The sequence below is a fragment of the Eulemur rufifrons genome, chromosome 28 (assembly GCF_041146395.1).
Source record: "Eulemur rufifrons isolate Redbay chromosome 28, OSU_ERuf_1, whole genome shotgun sequence".
NCBI lineage: Eukaryota > Metazoa > Chordata > Mammalia > Primates > Lemuridae > Eulemur > Eulemur rufifrons.
The window spans coordinates 14,329,248-14,347,281 of NC_091010.1; the positions used below are offsets into that span (position 1 = coordinate 14,329,248).

General features: G+C 37.8%; 1 protein-coding gene across 2 annotated transcripts in view; it reads left to right on the top strand.

The window, feature by feature from the left end:
• Positions 1–18,034, top strand: part of VCL (vinculin) — a 100,851-nt gene that overhangs the window by 19,404 nt on the left and 63,413 nt on the right. For both annotated transcript variants that reach the window (XM_069460745.1, XM_069460746.1), the window contains exon 2: positions 16,965–17,035. In XM_069460745.1, coding sequence (XP_069316846.1) covers positions 16,965–17,035 — 71 coding nt within the window. The remainder of the gene's footprint in view (positions 1–16,964; positions 17,036–18,034) is intronic.

Here is an 18,034-nt window from a genome sequence, read left to right on the forward strand (position 1 = left end):
TCTCAGACATAATCAACAGTGTGTCTAAGGCACTGTCTTTTGGTAGCAGAGAAGCCAAAATCAGAATCCAGTGCTGATCCTACCCCACCATGGGGCCCTCCCATGAAGTCTGGACCAGCCCAGTGAGACTGCTCGGCGTTTCGTGCCCAAACTCCAGTGTCATGCACAAACTTCTGGTTCTACATACACACTGCACTTCCTTCCATGTAAGATGCCTTTGTCCCTCCAGAAATTATACCCATATTTTAATGTCAGCTCAAGTACTGGCTTTCCTGATCCCAACAACTGGATAAACTCTGTCCACTACACCCAGGAGTGCTAAGTTATTCCTCCTTTTTGGTATTTAGCAGTCATTTATGTGGTCCTGATGCTGTTCCAGGCTGTAAGCTCCCTAACTGTGTGTCACCTGAAGAAGTGTCATCTGCACAGGGCCTTTCACATAGAATTCTCAGGACATAATTTTTTTTTTTTTTTTTTTTGAGACAGAGTCTCACTCTGTTGCCCAGGCTAGAGTGAGTGCCGTGGCGTCAGCCTAGCTCACAGCAACCTCAAACTCCTGAGCTCAAGGGATCCTCCTGTCTCAGCCTCCCCAGTAGCTGGGACTACAGGCATGCACCACCATGCCCGGCTAATTTTTTCTATATATATTTTTAGCTGTCCATATAATTTCTTTCTATTTTTAGTAGAGATGGGGGTCTCGCTCTTGCTCAGGCTGGTCTCGAACTCCTGAGCTCAAACGATCCGCCCACCTCGGCCTCCCAGAGAGCTAGGATTACAGGCGTGAGCCACCGCGCCCGGCCTCAGGACATAATTTAAAGAATGAACTAACCTAAACAATATCCAGATATAAGAGATGCATTAAACATCTCTAATTTACATCTCTTCTATTAAAAAAGAAACAGAAATTATAGCACCACTGAGTGATATTTTTAAAATGGGATCAGCTATTTAGGTGTCATAGAGAGTTTATTTGTCACATCCACCTAGCAATTGATACAGTATGTGCACTCTGTGTAAGTACTCTCCATGATGTTCATACAACAGAGTCGCCTAACAACACATTTCTCAGGGCATACACCTGTCATGAAGCGATGCATAACCGTGCTTTCCTTAAAACAATAACAACAAACTAGATAAACTAATGGACGCTCATTACAGTATAATTTTCTCAATTCTGACTAATTCTGTTTCTTTCTTTTACCCAACTGGAATAAAGGAATAAGTTGTCTGAGATAGTAGAGCCAGAACTTAACTAATGGGTTTTGTTGTTTGTGACAACTGTTGAACATCTAGGCTACAGTACTGATGTTTTATATTGGTAAACAAGTGAAACAAAAGGAAATAAACTTAATAATTCTGTCAGAGTCTTTCTCTTGGTTTAGACCAAGGCTGTGTCTAATCTATTAATGTTAGATGAAGAGCAGTAATGAAATACAATCTGCAAAAGGCAAAAACACAAATAGTATTGCTGAAGATGGTTTTCAGCTTTTTTTTTTTTCTATTGGTACATCTTGGCCAGAATAGTCTGTAAGTGCTGTAGCTGTTCTCTTATTTCACTTTTCAGCAAGTTTAGAATCGAGTTTGTGCTCAGTTCATATGTAGTCACACTCAATTGTGTTTTTTAGTAGTCGAAAGGAAAAGATAAAAACATTAAGAAGAAAAGCCTAAAGGTAAAACTTTGGAAGTTTATTTAGTATAGGGACCATAAAAGACTCTGTCTATGAGAATTTTAATTGGCAGCCTTGCCATTTGACCTATGGATATTATAAAACAGAGAATTTCCAGTTCTGGCTGCCCATAAGAAATGTGTTTGTAGCTTGAGCAAAGAAATAGAATGATTTTGCTTGTGGTCCTAATTTAATGGGTCAGAGTGTTTATTATGGCCTGGAGCCAAATTCAATTACTATATTGTGAAAATGACTCTGAGTATTCCCCAATTAGTAAGCAGGATGGCTCCCAACGTTATCGCTGGGTTACTATTTCAAGTTTTGACCACACCTGCAAATTAAAAAGGAAAAAAAAAAAAAAAAGGTGGGGGGAGCTACGTTGTAGGTCAGTTCTGGTTCAATTTTAAAACCTAGTTTAGGCCAGGTTGACTCAGTAGATCTTTCCTGAGCAATAACAGCTAAGGAGCTGAAGCCCTAGTAAGCCTAATCGACCTTGGCTATGGAAATCTGCCAGCTTCCAGGAAGGAAAACCAGGACAATTGGACGTCAGTTTGGTCAGGCTGCATCCTTATGGTGTATATTAATATTTGCCTATTGTGCCCTTGAAGTTTTTCTCGTCCTTCCTGCCATCTGATGGCTCTGTGGAATTACAGAATCATGCAGTACAACAGCAGAAAACATTAGACATCGTTGAATCCCATTCTCTCATTTAAAAAGACACAGTATAGTGATTTAGGATTAAAGCATGGGTGTGCCGTATCCAAGTGATTTTAGGCAAATCAATTAACCTCTTTGTGCCTCTGTTCCTCATCTGTAAAGTGGGATAGTAAGTGGAACCTACCTCACAGGGTTGTTATAAGGATTTAATGAGGTAATAAAGAGCTCCTGACTTACAGCATGTGCTCAACTTAAAAAAAAAAAAAATCATCTTTTAAAGGAGAAAACTGAAGTCACAAATGAGTACTGCAATGGCAGAGAGAAAGAAAAAGGGACTAATGTTTATTTAGCACCTGTTATCTAGCAGGCCCTATACCAGGTGATTTCCATATGTATTACATCATTTAGCCCTAAGAGACATTTTACTTTTCCCATTTACTGATAAGGAGACTGAAGCCCAAAGAGCTTAATTTACTTGCCCAAGGACACAAAGGTAGCAGTAGCAGAGTGAGGTGAGATTCTGACTGCCCCATTCCAAAGTCTCAATTCTTTCCACTACTCCATGTTACTTTCCAGGATGGGGGGGAGCAGGACCTAGTTTTCCTAACATGAAAATGGGTCCAGTTTCAAACATCCATTTATAAATTGGTTGTCTGGAGTTATTTTTCTATAGAGACAATGTTATAAATGGTGGTTACATGGCCAGGCTTATGTGCCAAAGCTACAATGTAATTGAAATTCTGGACATTTGTAAACTAAAACTGTTAAGAAAAAAAATGCATTTATAATTCTAGATATTAAAGCAGAGAAAAACAGAAAATATTAATAATATATTTTAAATTCCATGGAATGATATTACTTTGAGAAAAGTGGGTTTGGTTAGTGGGCCTTGAGGGAGAAGATGGGGACTGTTGATTCTGGTGGGGCTTCTGGGATTTTTTAAGGGACTAGACATTCATGTGTATTATTTCCTGTTCCTTAGTTCTGCATGAGAGAGATAGGACAGGTGTTGACCTAATTTCTCTTGGCAATATTTAGCTTTCCCTTTTTAAAACTATATATATTTACCCATTTTTAAAAAATGGCATATGGGAGCCCAGCTAGTCACCTTCATACAGTCATAGAATATTAGAGTTTACAGGTATATTGAAGAAAGAATGAAAATAAAAGAAAGAAGGTTTTTCTGAGTTTAATTGTGTAGGACTTAGAAGGAATAGAGGAGCTAAAGGTTTAATGTGTGTACAGGATATGTGTGTACAGGTATGAGGATGGTAGAATTAATTGTTAACCTATTTTACTTACTTCAGTTGGCACTTAATTGCTGAGCACTTACTACTGTGTATGTGCCAGTCACTGTGTGTCATGGCTATGAGGGAAAAAAAACAATCATGGACCCTGAGTCATAAGTTCCTTAAGGAATTTGCTCTCTACTTGAAGCACTTGCTAAAGATTACATTCAGATCATCCAGTGATCTTTTCCTCCCCACCAGTGTTTATGAACATGTAATGGTTATTTAATTATAACTAATGGGAATAATACTGAGTTCTCATTTATCTTTTTAATAGCTAAGAAAACTGGGAAAACTAAAGGAGATTGTGAGTGAAAAAGTTCCTTTACTTTTTCCGTAATTATTGCTTGACTTCCTGTCACTGAAGTAAGGACTAAAAGGTGGGAGTTGGGGGACCTTTGTGTTTTGTTATGTAGCATTTGCTTATGAATATTTGAAACCAAAATTGAAATCACTTTAAGTAGGATTTGATATACTTTAAATGAGTGGAGGGATATTTGTCACGTAACAAATGTCTTGCTTCCAAGTTAGGAAGTGTACCTGAAAACACTAGCAATGGAGCCCAAGAGGCTTGGATTCAAATTCAAGTTCTGTAACTTTCTCAGAGAAATAACTTCTCTAATCCTTATTTCTAAAGTAAAAAATTTGGATTAGATTGCCAATTTTTTTTCCCCCTGCTCTACAATTCTCTATCTGTGAAACGGGAGGAGCTTCTCTTGTGTTTCTTTGAGGGAGTTGGGGAGAAAGTGGGTGGTGGGGAGAAATTCCCTGTGCTAATGACCTGTTTACTATTAATTTGATGGCTCTTCAGAAGACAAGTGTAGGTGGTTGTTAAGTCTGTAGAAGAATCTTGAGGGAGAGAATGAAGTATTTGCACACTGGCAGCCTATTCACAGTATCTTCATAATGGGGATCTCGTGAGCAAGGCTGCTCTGCTAACATTTATCTAGCCTTAATTGATACACTCAATCTCATGTTGGGTTAGAGTAAACAGCTGCTGCCAAGGCAGCTTAACTTTAGTTCTAAGGAAAGTTTATGTGGCGTCAGATGATTGCTTGACATTAGAACTTGACAGGCTGGGCGCAGTGGCTCACGCCTGTAATCCCAGCACTTTGGGAGGCTGAGGTGGGAGGATTGCTTGAGACCTGGGGTTTGAGACCAGCCTAAGCAACAGTGAGACCTCTGTCACTATAGAAAAATTAGCAGGGTGTGGTGGCACGTGCCTGTAGTCCCAGCTACTCAGGAGGCTGAGATAGGAGTAGTTTGAACGCAGTAGTTTGAGGTTGCTGTGAGCTATGATGAGGCCACTGCACTCTGCCTGGGCAACAGAGCAAGACCCTGTGTCGAGAAAACAACAAAAAAAATTGCCACTGACATGGTTCATCTGCTATTTCACCCACATGATTGTGTTCACACTGATGCACATTTAAGTTAGTTTTATGGCATTTGGTCAAAATTTGAACCTGTAGGCACTGGTAGTTTCTCATAACTTTATAGATTGTTATTTACCAAGAATATTGTTGATACATTTTAGAATTTAGTCTGTGTTTTTCTGATTATAAAGGCAATGTATACTCATTTTTTAAAAAAACAATCTAGAAAACACAGAAAAGGATTAAGAAGGAAATAAAAATCATATGAATTCTACTTCCATTATACGTTTCCTTCCAGTCATTTTTTTAATGCAGATATGTATTTGAGGAAGAGTGGAATGTTTCATCATTAGTGAAATAGCTGAGGCTTAAGTAAAATTTCACTTAACACTTATAATATTGGGGAGGTTGCATAATGCACTGTGCTAATTAAGGTTGAATCTTGTTTGCTAAATCGGGTGGCACAAACTTCAATGCCTTGGGGACCAAATAGTTAATGAGTGAGTCAGGTCAGTTATAGGGTACTGGGGCGTGGTGGGGACTGTGGTGCAGGCCCTGACTGAAGACTAAGTTACTACCATCTTCAGCTTATTATGTTCATGTAGAAAGAGTGCCAAACTGTTACCAGATCTTCCTAATTTTCAAGAAAATTCAGAAATGTCAGTTTCTCTTTAATGTGAAATTTCTCATGTTTAAAAATAAAGACAAAACAGGTCTGTATGTTGTACTTGGCCCATATACTGCCATTTTGGCACTTTTTTTTTTTTTTTTTTTGAGGCAGAGTCTCGCTCTGTTGCCCGGCCTAGAGTGTGCCGTGGTGTCAGCCTAGCTCACAGCAACCTCAAACTCTTGGGCTCAAGAGATCCTACTGCCTCAGCCTCCCGAGTAGCTGGGACTACAGGCATGTTCCACCATGCCTGGCTAATTTTTTCTATATATTTTTAGTTGTCTGGTTAATTTCTTTCTATTTTTTTTTTTTTTTTTTTTTTTTTAGTAGAGACGGGGTCTCACTCTTGCTCAGGCTGGTCTCAAACTCTTGACCTCGAGCGATCCACCCGCCTCGGTCTCCCAGAGTGCTAGGATTACAGGCGTGAGCCACCGTGCTGGCCTTGTCATTTCTGACATAAATGCTTCTCATTCTTTCTCACAGCTCTCACAAGAATGGCACTTTTGTTAAAGAAAATGTTTAGTCAAAGAAATGATAAATGTTTGAGATGATGGATATGCTAATTACCTGATCTGATCACCATACAGTGTATATATGGAAACATCACGATGTATCCCCAGAAATATGTATAATTATTATTTATGAATTAAAAGATAATATAAAAACCATTTAGAGAGGAGTTGGATGAAGAGTTTGTAAGAGTGGCTTCAGGAACTTTTTACTCTGTATAGACACTGAGAGGGTTGCTTGGTTTAGGAATGATATACCCAGATATAGGGATCAGTCAGTGACATAAATGTGTAAAATGGATTAGATGTTAAGAGTATAGGGAGTGGTTCAGAGATTATATTCTCCATATGGGACATTTGGGTTCTAGCAATATTTTTCCCTGCTGTAATAAGGACCTAACATGGCTAGATCTTCTGATATTTCAAGAGATACCTGAATTTGGATCTTTGTGAAATTTCTTGAATTTTAAAAATAGTGTGTGGACTAAACAAAAACCACAGTTGTCCCAAATTCTGTGCAAAGGCCACTGATTTGCAGCTCCTGGCCTAGATCACTGTTTCCTAAGTATGTATTACAAATCCTAATTCCATTGTAGGTTAATAGGTATTGTTAAGAAATAAAATTCAAACTGTGGAATAGTGGGCTGCTTCTTAGGAATTTAAAAGGCACATTAGCATATTGAAGTATCTCGGATAAACTTCAGTCAGGAAATCTGTTCAATTTTGTTTAACTCACTATTTTCCAAATTCATTTGACCAAGAATTCTCTCTCTCTTTTAAACTGGGAGCATAGATTCAGGTTGCCCTGAATATACACTTTCTACAGTTATGTCTCTGTCGCTACTCATTTCCCCCACCATCCCTCCTGAGGTAGAGGTAAATGTTAATCTTTCTACCTGCTCTAGGTTCTATCCTGCCTTTTTAGGAACCTAGCTTCAGAATCAATCTCTTGTTTCCTGCTTCCTTTCCCTTAACCTGAGACTGTGCTTGGTTTTCTCCTATTTAAACAAAATTATAACACTTTCCTTATACCAAACACAAAAATTAACTCCAAATGGATCATAGACCTAAGTGTAAGAAGTAACACTGTAAAATTCTTAGTATAAAACACAGGAGTAAATCTTATGATTTTGGATTAGGCAAAACCTGAGACACTAAAAGCATAAGCAACAAAAGAAGAAAAAGATAAATTGGACTTCATCAAAATTAAAAACTTTTGTGCTGCAAAGGATACTATCAAGAAAGTGAAAAAACAACCCATAGATTGAGAAAGATATTTGCAAACAACAAATAACTCAAATTAACATATGGGCAGGATGGGTGTGGTGGCTCACATCTGGAATCCTAGGACTCTGGGAGGCCAAGGCAGGAGGATCGCTTGGGGCCAGGAGCTCAGCCAGGAGCTCAAGACCAGCCTGAGCAACATAGCGAGTCCCCGTCTCTACAAAAAAATAGAAAAATTAGCCGGGTGTGATGGCCTCCGGAGTCTGAGACAGGAAGATCTCTTGAGCCCAGGCGTTTGAGGTTGAAGTGAGCTATGATGACACCACTGCACTCTAGCCCACATGACCAAGCATCTGAGTAGACATTTCTCCAAAGAAGATGCATAAGTGGTTAATAAGCACATAAAAAGATGCTCAGCATCGCTAGCTATCAGGGATATGCAAATCAAAACCACAATGAGATACCACTTCACTAAGATGGCTATCATAAGATAGGTAATAACAAGAGTTGCCTAAGAGTTAGAGAAATTGGAGCCCTCATACATGGCTGGTGGGAATGTTAAATGATTCAGCCTCTTTGGAAAATAGTCTGGCAGTTCCTCAAATGGTTAAACATAGAGTTACCATATGATCCAGCAATTTAACACCAAGAGAAATGAAAATATATTTCCACATAAAACCTTGTGAACTAATGTTCATAGCAGTATTATGCATCATAGCCAAAAAGTGAAAACAGTTCAGATGTCCATCAACTGATGAATGGATAAATAAAATATGGTATAACCATACAATGAAATATTATTTGGCAATAAAAAGAAATGAAATACTGATACATGCTACAACATGAAAGAAGCCAGTCACTAAAGAGCACAACTTATGTGATTCTGTTTATATTAAATATCCATAATAAGCAAATCTGTAGAGAGGGAAAGTAGATTAGTGGTTGCCTAAGGCTGGGTTGGGGTAGGCAAGGATTGGGGCTAAATGGGGGTGGTGTTGACTGCTAATGGTTACTGGGTCTCTTTTTGGGCTGATGAAAATATTCAAAAGTGATTGTGATGCTGGTTGTACAACTCTGTGTATATACTATTAATAGAAACCATTAACCTCTCTCTGGCAGTTGACACTATTGACTGTTCTCAAAATTCTGTTCTTTTGACTTTTATGATACAGTTCTGCGATTCTCCTTACCCCCATCTCAGATATTTTTTTCACAGCTCTTTTCACCAGCTGGTTCTCCCACCAGATACTTATCTGTTGGTGTCATTGGGTCTTGATTTCATTCATTGTCCATGGCTTTAAGAACCACCTGATGGCTTGTTCCTTTCAAATCCATTTCTTTAGCCCAGTGAAGTGAACTGAGGATCCGTCTATTCAATTGCTTATTGGACATCTCCATCTGAACATCCCAGTGCTAATTAGCTTTAAACTAATTAGCGCTGGGATCTGGCTTTCTTCCTATGTTACCTATTGCCCCAGTCCCTTTAGCCAGGAGTTGAGAGTCATCTTAGATTTCTCCCTAAACCTCCACATTGAGTTTCACGTGTAGATGCATCTCTTACATCTTCTCTCTTATCTCCACCCACACTGCTGCTGCTTTGGTTCATCTCCAGTTTATCTTTCACTAAGACTCTAAGCTCCATGAGATCAGGGCCATGTGTATTTTCTTCATCACTGTCTGTAATACTTGGTACATTATATGTTATATCAATATTTGTTGATTGAGTAAGTGAACTTGCAAACAAACTCATCTTCCTAGTTTTCTTAGCTCTGGTCCATTTTTGCCGATGAATTTTTCTGTTTGAAATGCAAGCCTAACAATGTATTTTGCATAGAATCATTAAATAATTTCCATTGCTTAGAAGATAAAATCTAAGCCCATTGCATTGCATACAAGGCCGCTTTCTGCTTCTCCAACTTCCTGTCCTCTCCACACCTCCTCTCCACCAAGTACCCTGTGTTCCAGCCATGTGGATCTATGTTAGCTGAACCGGCCATGCCTTCACATATGCCGCCCCACTAACTGGAAAGCCCTCCTTTTTACCTCGAATCCCATGACTCCTGGAGAACTGTTATTCAGCATTCCTAGAGTTTTTTCCTCTGTGAAACCTCTTGTACCTCACTTATGCAGAGCTGAAACTTGGAAATACCTCTATTAGAGCATGCATTACCCTACGTTATAATTATTTGTTTAAGCATTTGTCTTGTCTATGAAGGGCAAGGATTGAGTCTCACTTACTTTTGTATCCCCATCACACAGTGACAGACACAATGACAGCTACATAGGAAGTACTCATTAATGCTTGATAAAATGACTGATTTGGAAATCAGAGAAGATTAGAGAGTCTCAGTTTTTCTGGATGTGGCCTCTTAGACACTGGACTCTGGTTGGCCGTATATGAATGATACAAAGGATATCAGTGAGGGGTGGATGGATCACAAGCCCATTACCACTACAGGAAAGCAATCAAAAGCATTGCTGATGGTGGGGGGGTCACATACATTATTATTATTCTTGTGTGGCCCAGGCCTGGCACTGAACACAGCTGCATATCAGAATGGTTGTTGGGTACAGTAGATTGATCAGCATAACACTTGTGCCATAAGACATAGATTTGAGCCAAAGTATAGACAAACGGGTACACATTCCCATGTCTGGTCACAGTCAGTTGGCCCCAGGGATTGGCACACTGTAAAGGCTTACATTTTCATCATTTGTATCCTCTTGTCTAAATGCATTAAGAACCTATTGTCTAAATACATTAAGAACATCTCCCTGCCACCTTTTTAATATAATGCTCTATGGTTACCACTTACACTGTACAAATCGGTAACACAAGTTCTTCCTCCTGTGTTTTATCTTACTGTTTTCTTATGTACTTAGACTAGCTGAGGGAGACATCTACATTAACATATTTTTTAGTCTAGGTAGTAACTTGAACCAGCCAAGCCTTTTTTTTTTTTTTTTTTTTGCTGGAAAGAGACCAAATCTCTCTACATTACTGAACCAAATTGAGTAGATTGTGATGAAAGGAGTAATAATAACAACAGCAGAAGACAAAAGGCCTCTCACATAGAATTTTGAACTAAAGTCACTTATTGAACAAAAGATATTTAAATTAACTACTGAACAAAGTAAGAGCTCTTCAAAAGAAACAGGGCTTCCTGCCAAGCCCCCTAAAAATGCCCCTAGGCCTCTTACTCATTCATTACCATTATTTCAGTTTATGTCTAAGAATGTTTTATTTCTTATCTCATTCTCTTCCCACCACCTAGTGGACACATAGTTGGCACGGACTGCCTGTTTATTGAATTGAATGGAATCAGGCCTCAAGAGTTAAAGGCTATTCTCTGAAGAAGAAAATAAAGGAGAAATAATTCCAGCAGTGAATAGAACCAATACATCTGAGTTTCTCTCAGCAGTGGAATAAAGATAGGAAATGCTAACATGCACAGTTGGCCCTCTGTATGTGTGGGTTCCACGAATCCGTGGATTCAACCAACTGTGGATTAAATTATTTGAGGAAAAAATGATGGTTGTGTCTGTACTGAACATGCACAGACTTTTCCCCCCTTGTTATTATTTCCTAAACTATACAGTATAACAACTATTTACATAGCATTTACGTTGTATTAAGTAGGTATTATAAGAAATCTAGAGATGATTTAAAGTATGTGCATAGGTTATGCAAACGTGATGCCATTTTATACAAGAGACTTGAGCATTTGTGGATTTTGGTATCCATGGGTGGGAGGGGGTCCTGGCACCAATTCCCCACAGATGTCTAGGGACAACTATATTTGCTATAAAGTTAGATTACTCTGTGGGGATTGCTTTTAAATATCAACCTAGAAAACCTGCTCAGAACGTAGGCCATGACTAAGACCTATATGTTGTTCTTTTCTCTTGTGTTTTTTTACCCTTTAATCCATAGATCTTTTTAAAGAAGGAATTAGACTATTGTAAGGATAAAAAAAATCAGGCATTGATTTTAGTTGAATCTCATAATTATAAAATGTATTATGTAAAATATACAGGAAGTGAGAGTTTTAAATTTTGTATTTATTAATGATTTTATACATTGTCTTATTCCTTAAAGAATTTGAGGTAATAAATGAGAACTTAAGGTAGAAAAGAGAAAGTTAAAGGTATGTTTCCTTTATCAGAGAGCCAAAATGGAGTTTGGCCAACCAGCAATAGACAAGTAAGGAGACACCTGGAGAGAACACATAGTGGTAGAAGAAATATCTGAGTAATTAAATGACTTATTTGAGGACACATAGTCATTTATTAGTTAAGCTGGAACTAGAAACCAAGTCACCAAATTCTAGTGCATGTGCTTTTAACATTATGTAGTAAAAAATTTGGCTTAACACGTCTGGTGTTTTGATGAGCTGATGTTGTACAGGTTCCAGAAGCATTTGTCAGCTGGGCATGGTGGTGTGGCACCTGTACTCCCAGCTACTCGGGAGGCTGAGGTGTGAGAATCTCTTGATCCCAGGAGTTTGAGTCCAACCTGGGCAACATAGCAAGACCCCCATCTCTAAAAAAAAGGCATTTGTTGATTATTTTTTAGATGTATAATTTTATCATTATATGTTATTAATATGTATTCCTTAACAATATATTGTAAAATCACACAATGAAATATACATCAATGAAAATGAATGAATGACAACTAAGTACAACAAAATCTTAGAAACATGTTGAGTGAAAAAAAGGTCACTGAATCTTAGAAACTTGCTGAGTGGAAAAAATCAATAACCTAGACTACCCATTTGTTGATTATTACTGAGCTGTTTCTTTGCAAAATTGTAGCCTGTATTGGAAATCATATGGTTCCCCATACTAAGCTGACCTCCAGGAATAATGTTTTCCCACAAGCCATGAAGATTCTTGCTAGCTAACAAAGAGCATTTTGTGAATTAGTCCCTTTCTTGTTGTTCTACTCTATTTTTGTTTGGAACAGATGGGTACTATAGAAACTGTTTCTGTTTTGATGGTGTGGGGAGAGAGGAGGAAAGTGCATTTCCTATTATCTCTTGGTTAATGGCTTAAAAATGTAAAGCTTTGTCTTTGTTTCTCCTAGACAGGCTCTGCAAGTCGTTCACAAATATGACATGCTTTTCTGGTTCTGTCTTTATAAACTGGCTTCTTTGGAAGTTCTTGACTTGATACTTCAGGGATAGAACAATGATTGTAAAGATCTAGAACAGCGGATGACAACCTTTGAATAAATGGGCAGGTCAAGATAACGTAATCCTCTCTGCCTGCACTTAACATACAAAGCCCTTCCTGGACTGTCTGAGCTTTCTTTCTAGCCTCATTTCCTTTGCTGAAGGCACACCCCTGTCTTTCTAGTCAGGCAGCCTTGTACTGACACATCCCGCTGAGCCTGGCCTGTGCTCTTCTTTCTGGTTGGGGCCTCTGATCTTCTCTTATTGACTGGGCAACTTTCTATCTCTCCAGGCCTTTCCTTTCCTTTCTATGAAGAGACCACGTAGCAAAGACATAAGTGAAGGTTAATCTAGCAGCTGTGTGAAGAATGAATTAGAAGAAGGAAGAGTCGGGAGGCAGGAAGACCAGTTTTAGGAGACAGTGAAGGTCTCATGGATCTGAGCTGTCCAATGTGTGGCCACTAGCCACATGTGGCAATTAAAATTAAAGTAAAAATTCAGTTCCTCACTTGCACTGGCCACATTTCAAGTGCGCAATACTCATGTGTGGTTAATGGCTACTGTGTTAAACGGAACAGCACTGATTAAATCGAACATTTCTATCATAAGAGAAAATTCTGTTGGACAACACTGCCTAAAATCAATTCCCCAAGTAAAAATGGCATTTATTCTACATAGTTATCTTTTTTGTGTTGTACCTTATAAATTGGGCCATTCGCTGTACCTAACCTAATTCTGGGCTGAGTGTATTGAGAATCAGAGTGAAGTGGATACTATCGCTTCAAGTATGAATGTAGCTTAGGTTATCAAAATCAGATTTAGCGTCGACAGACATGAATACTCAAAAGTAGCTTTTAAATAAATATTCCTTGAATATGTTTTCGTTATCCATTTTCTTTTCCCCACCTACTCCTACCCTTGCAAAAGAGGTATAAAGTAATTAAATGCAATTAACTTTTTAGTGATGACCTCTACTGGGGTCAGAATATTGGTTATTTGCAAAACTGTTTTGATTGTTTTATCTTTTGTTGACAAATCTTTGTGTTGCTGCCTTTGAAGGCTTTTCATTTCATTGACATAGAAGTCATTTTTTACTTTTTTTAATTTTTTACCTCGATGTCATCCTCACCCCCCATCGCACTCAGTCTAAGAGCAAGTCCTAATAATAGTTCTTCCCCCCAAAAAATATTGTAATTCTGTTCTTTTCTCTATTTCCATTTTCGCATCTTGTTTTACGTCGCTTCCCTTGACTGCAGTAGCCTCCTAACTGGTCACCCTGCTTCCCCTTTACCCTTTAAGATCATTTCTTCTCGTTATAGGGAAGCTGACCTTTTATAAAGAAAATCAGATCATATTAGTCTCTCATTTAGAACTTCCTATTGTCCTTAGAAAGGAATCCAGACACCTCTGGCCTGAAATGCTCTCTGTGATCTGACCCTTGCCTTTCTGACCTCTCACCACAGCAGCTTCCCTCCTTCCCTGAGCTTCAGCCATTCTGGCGTCCTTCCAGTTCCTAAAACACACCCAATTTTTCCTGCCTTAGGGCCTTTTTCTTGCTAGTTGCCCTGGATTGTTCTTTCCCAGCTCTTGCTTGAGTGGTTCCTTCTTAGCTTCAAAGTCACAGCACCAGTGTTGCTTCTTCAGAGAACACTTTGTCCTCTCTTTCCCAAGTAAGCTCCCTCTGCTCCCCTCTGCTTCCCTCCCATACTTTCTAGAGCACCATCCTTACTACTGTCTGGGATTACATCGTTTGTTTATTTACTTGGGTATGTTCTGTCTACCCCCACTAGAATATAAGTTCAATACTAGCAGGAAACTTATTTTCATTCTCTGCTCTGTCTCCAGTACCTAGAACAGTGCCTGGCACATGTAATTGTGTTCAAAAAATGTTTAATAGCACTGAATGACTGAGTGTTTTCTAAAGGAGATATAAGAGGAACTTACCTCCCTCCCTCCTTCCCTTGCTGTGTATGTCTGTGTCCTCCCTTCCCCCTACATATATGAAAGGAATCTCCATGTTTCTTAAATGTGACTGTCCTTCCAGGCCCTTTATACTTAGTATGAACCAGTGACTTTGTGGCTGAACTTCACCTTTTACTTCATGAAATCATGGCCACAGATTTTTTGAATGGTTGGTTTCAGCTGGAAAATATAGTGAACAATACATCTGGAAATATTCTGTCATGTTTTAATCTGAGAAACTCGAGAGAACCAGCTGCTGATCTGAAAGCTTGTTATTATGATACAGACAATCTATTGTCTACAAAAGCACTGGCTATTACACAGTGGTATATGTGTGTTGCGGTTTTTCTGAACTATTAACTTGAGAGAAAAAAACTTGTATTCACTAACTTATGCATACTTGTATTCCCTGAGAATAGTTTATTGTGTTTTTTTTAGCTGATTTACTGTGCACTGGGGATTTTTCTTCATTTTTTTTCCCTCTTTAAACTCAATCAAAAGTTAAATGATTAAATAGGACTGAGATACTTTCTATTATGGGTTGAAAAAATTGTACAGATTTCTATAATACATTAAATATGGTTTATATTTATGGTTAGCAGTCTTAGGTGGCTTATACTAATCAAATGGGTGAATTTCACCATTCACTATATTAAAGTTTATTCTTACACAGTACTTTGTAATATATGATAGAGTGGAAGAAAAATTGACATCTAATTCCTGCATAGGAATAATTTTGAAGAATGAAGTTATGTGTACTCTTTGTGCTATAATATTATACATACATGTGTGCATACATAATCTGGTTAGTGTGATGTTTCATGTTTTGATAATTTTTAAAACTTTTTGACCATTACTATTTGGAAGACTTATACAAAATGACAGATAATTGTGTACTAAAATTGTTAGGTAGGAAATAATTATACCTGAATAACTTAGAGTAAAGTTTTAGTATTTTTAAATTACAAAATTGTAAAAACAATTCACATTTCAGAAAAAATAGGAAATGTATATACAAATTCACTCAAAATTTCCTGAGCATTAATATAATCTCTGTTAACATTTTGTTTTATATTCTTTCAGTGTTTTTGCTTTATACATATGGATTATTTTGTTTGTTGTAATCATGGTGTATTTGTCGTTTACATTCCTTCTTTTAAATGAAATGTAATGTCATAAACATTTTCCCCTAGTGCTGAGTCTTTATAAGTATTGTTTTAATGGCCCCCATAATACTCAATCTAAAGATATATCTTAATTGTTTCTCTTTGTTGGATAAGTTATTTAAAAAGTGTCTTAGCTTTTTTTTTTTTTTTTTTTTGAGACAGAGTCTCGCTTTGTTGCCCGGGCTAGAGTGAGTGCCGTGGCGTCAGTCTAGCTCACAGCAACCTCAAACTCCTGGGCTTAAGCGATCCTACTGCCTCAGCCTCCCGAGTAGCTGGGACTACAGGCATGTGCCACCATTCCCGGCTAATTTTTTGTATATATATATTTTAGTTGTCCATATAATTTCTTTCTATTTTTAGTAGAGATGGGGTCTTGCTCTTGCTCAGGCTGGTCTCGAACTCCTGACCTCGAGCGATCCACCCGCCTCGGCCTCCCAGAGTGCTAGGATTACAGGCATGAGCCACCGCGCCCGGCCAAGTGTCTTAGCTTTTATAACTAACATCATAGTAAACATTTTTGTGAGTATTGTTATTACCACATTTGGTGTAATCGCCTATAGGTTATATTCTCATAAGTGGAATTCCTAGGTATGACATTTTTTATGTCTCTTAACATATACTAGCAAATGATTTTCCAAAGAGAAAATAACAATTTACATTGCCACCCGCAGGGTATATAACTATTCCGTTGTCGCATTCAGCATTATATGCTATTTCTTTTTAAGTTGCTCTAAAATTAGGGAAAAATACCATATTTTTTTAATTTCAAATTTTTGTTACTAGTAAAGTTGCATATTTTCATGTTTGGTTTCTAGTTTCAGAGGCATAATTGCTTAAAATATTTTTCCCAGTTCCAGTAACTTCTATTTTTTTCTATATAGAAAAAAAGTTTAGTCTAACTTGATTCATGTACTTCACATAAACTTTTAGACATGTAGCTGAGTTTTTCAGTTGAACAGACACACATATATTTAATATATTCTCATTGATGAATTTCTTTTTTTTTCTTACTGTGCTCAATAATGCCTTCAAATTAGTTACTCTGGAGAAGAAGTAATGCAACATTATGTTGTGTTCCATATTGTTATTTGAGTATATTATGGAAGCATATTATGGGAGCAATCTTACTAATTTTAAAAAATCCGGAAATGTCCTTTGAATCCAGAAACTTTATTGCTAGGTTATATATATATTTTAACAAAATGTTTAAGTAATAGTTTTTAAAAGTCCGAGAATTTATATTTGAATCATGAATTTTTTTTCCCCCTTGTAGGTTGGAAAAGAGACTGTTCAAACCACTGAAGATCAGATTTTGAAGAGAGATATGCCGCCAGCATTTATTAAGTGAGTCATTAAAATATTCTTCTGTTGCTAAGCAGAATAATACTCTTCTAAGGAAGAAAAAGTAACTGATTCCAGGAATATTTTTTTTTTTTTTTAGTATAAAACTTACGACTTGTGTTTACAATAGAAATTTCAACTTTTTTGTCTTTTAACACTTTTTGTTTTTTACTGTTGATTTTAGCCATCGGTATTAGACATTTTTGACATAATTTTTTTTTTTTTTTTTGACACAGTGTCTCACTCTGTCACCCTGGCTAGAGTGCAGTGGCATCATCCTAGCTCACTGCAACCTCAGACTCCTGGGCTTATGTGATTTTCTATATGCATGTTATATATCACAATTTTATTTTATTTTATTTATTTATTTTTTTTTTGTTGAGACAGAGTCTCACTTTGTTGCCCAGGCTAGAGTGAGTGCCGTGGCGTCAGCTTAGCTCACAGCAACCTCAAACTCCTGGGCTCAAGCGATCCTACTGCCTCAGCCTCCCGAGTAGCTGGGACTACAGGCATGCGCCACTATGCCCGGCTAATTTTTTTCTATATAGATTTTTTTAGGTGTCCATATAATGTCTTTCTATTTTTAGTAGAGACGGGGTCTCGCTCAGGCTGGTCTCGAACTCCTGACCTTGAGCAATCCACCCGCCTCGGCCTCCCAGAGTGCTAGGATTACAGGCGTGAGCCACCGCGCCCGGCCTATCACAATTTTAAATAAAGCTAAAAGTGTTATATATCACAATTTTAAATAAAGCTGAAAATGTTCTTTTATTTTTATCCTCCTTATGTTCTATCATTTTCATTGGACAGATGCAAAATTTTCACTCATTGGTGTCTTCTTATTTCTAACTTATTTTAGTGGATAGGTGTGTCTAGAGAACTGTTTCTGTTAATTTTGCAAAACGTCTTCATGTGTCAGGAAGTAAGGTACTGGAAGCTTCTATTTTTTATAGAGCCTGTTTTGTGTGAGTACCTTTTTTGTCTTACCTCCATTGGAGCTGGTGA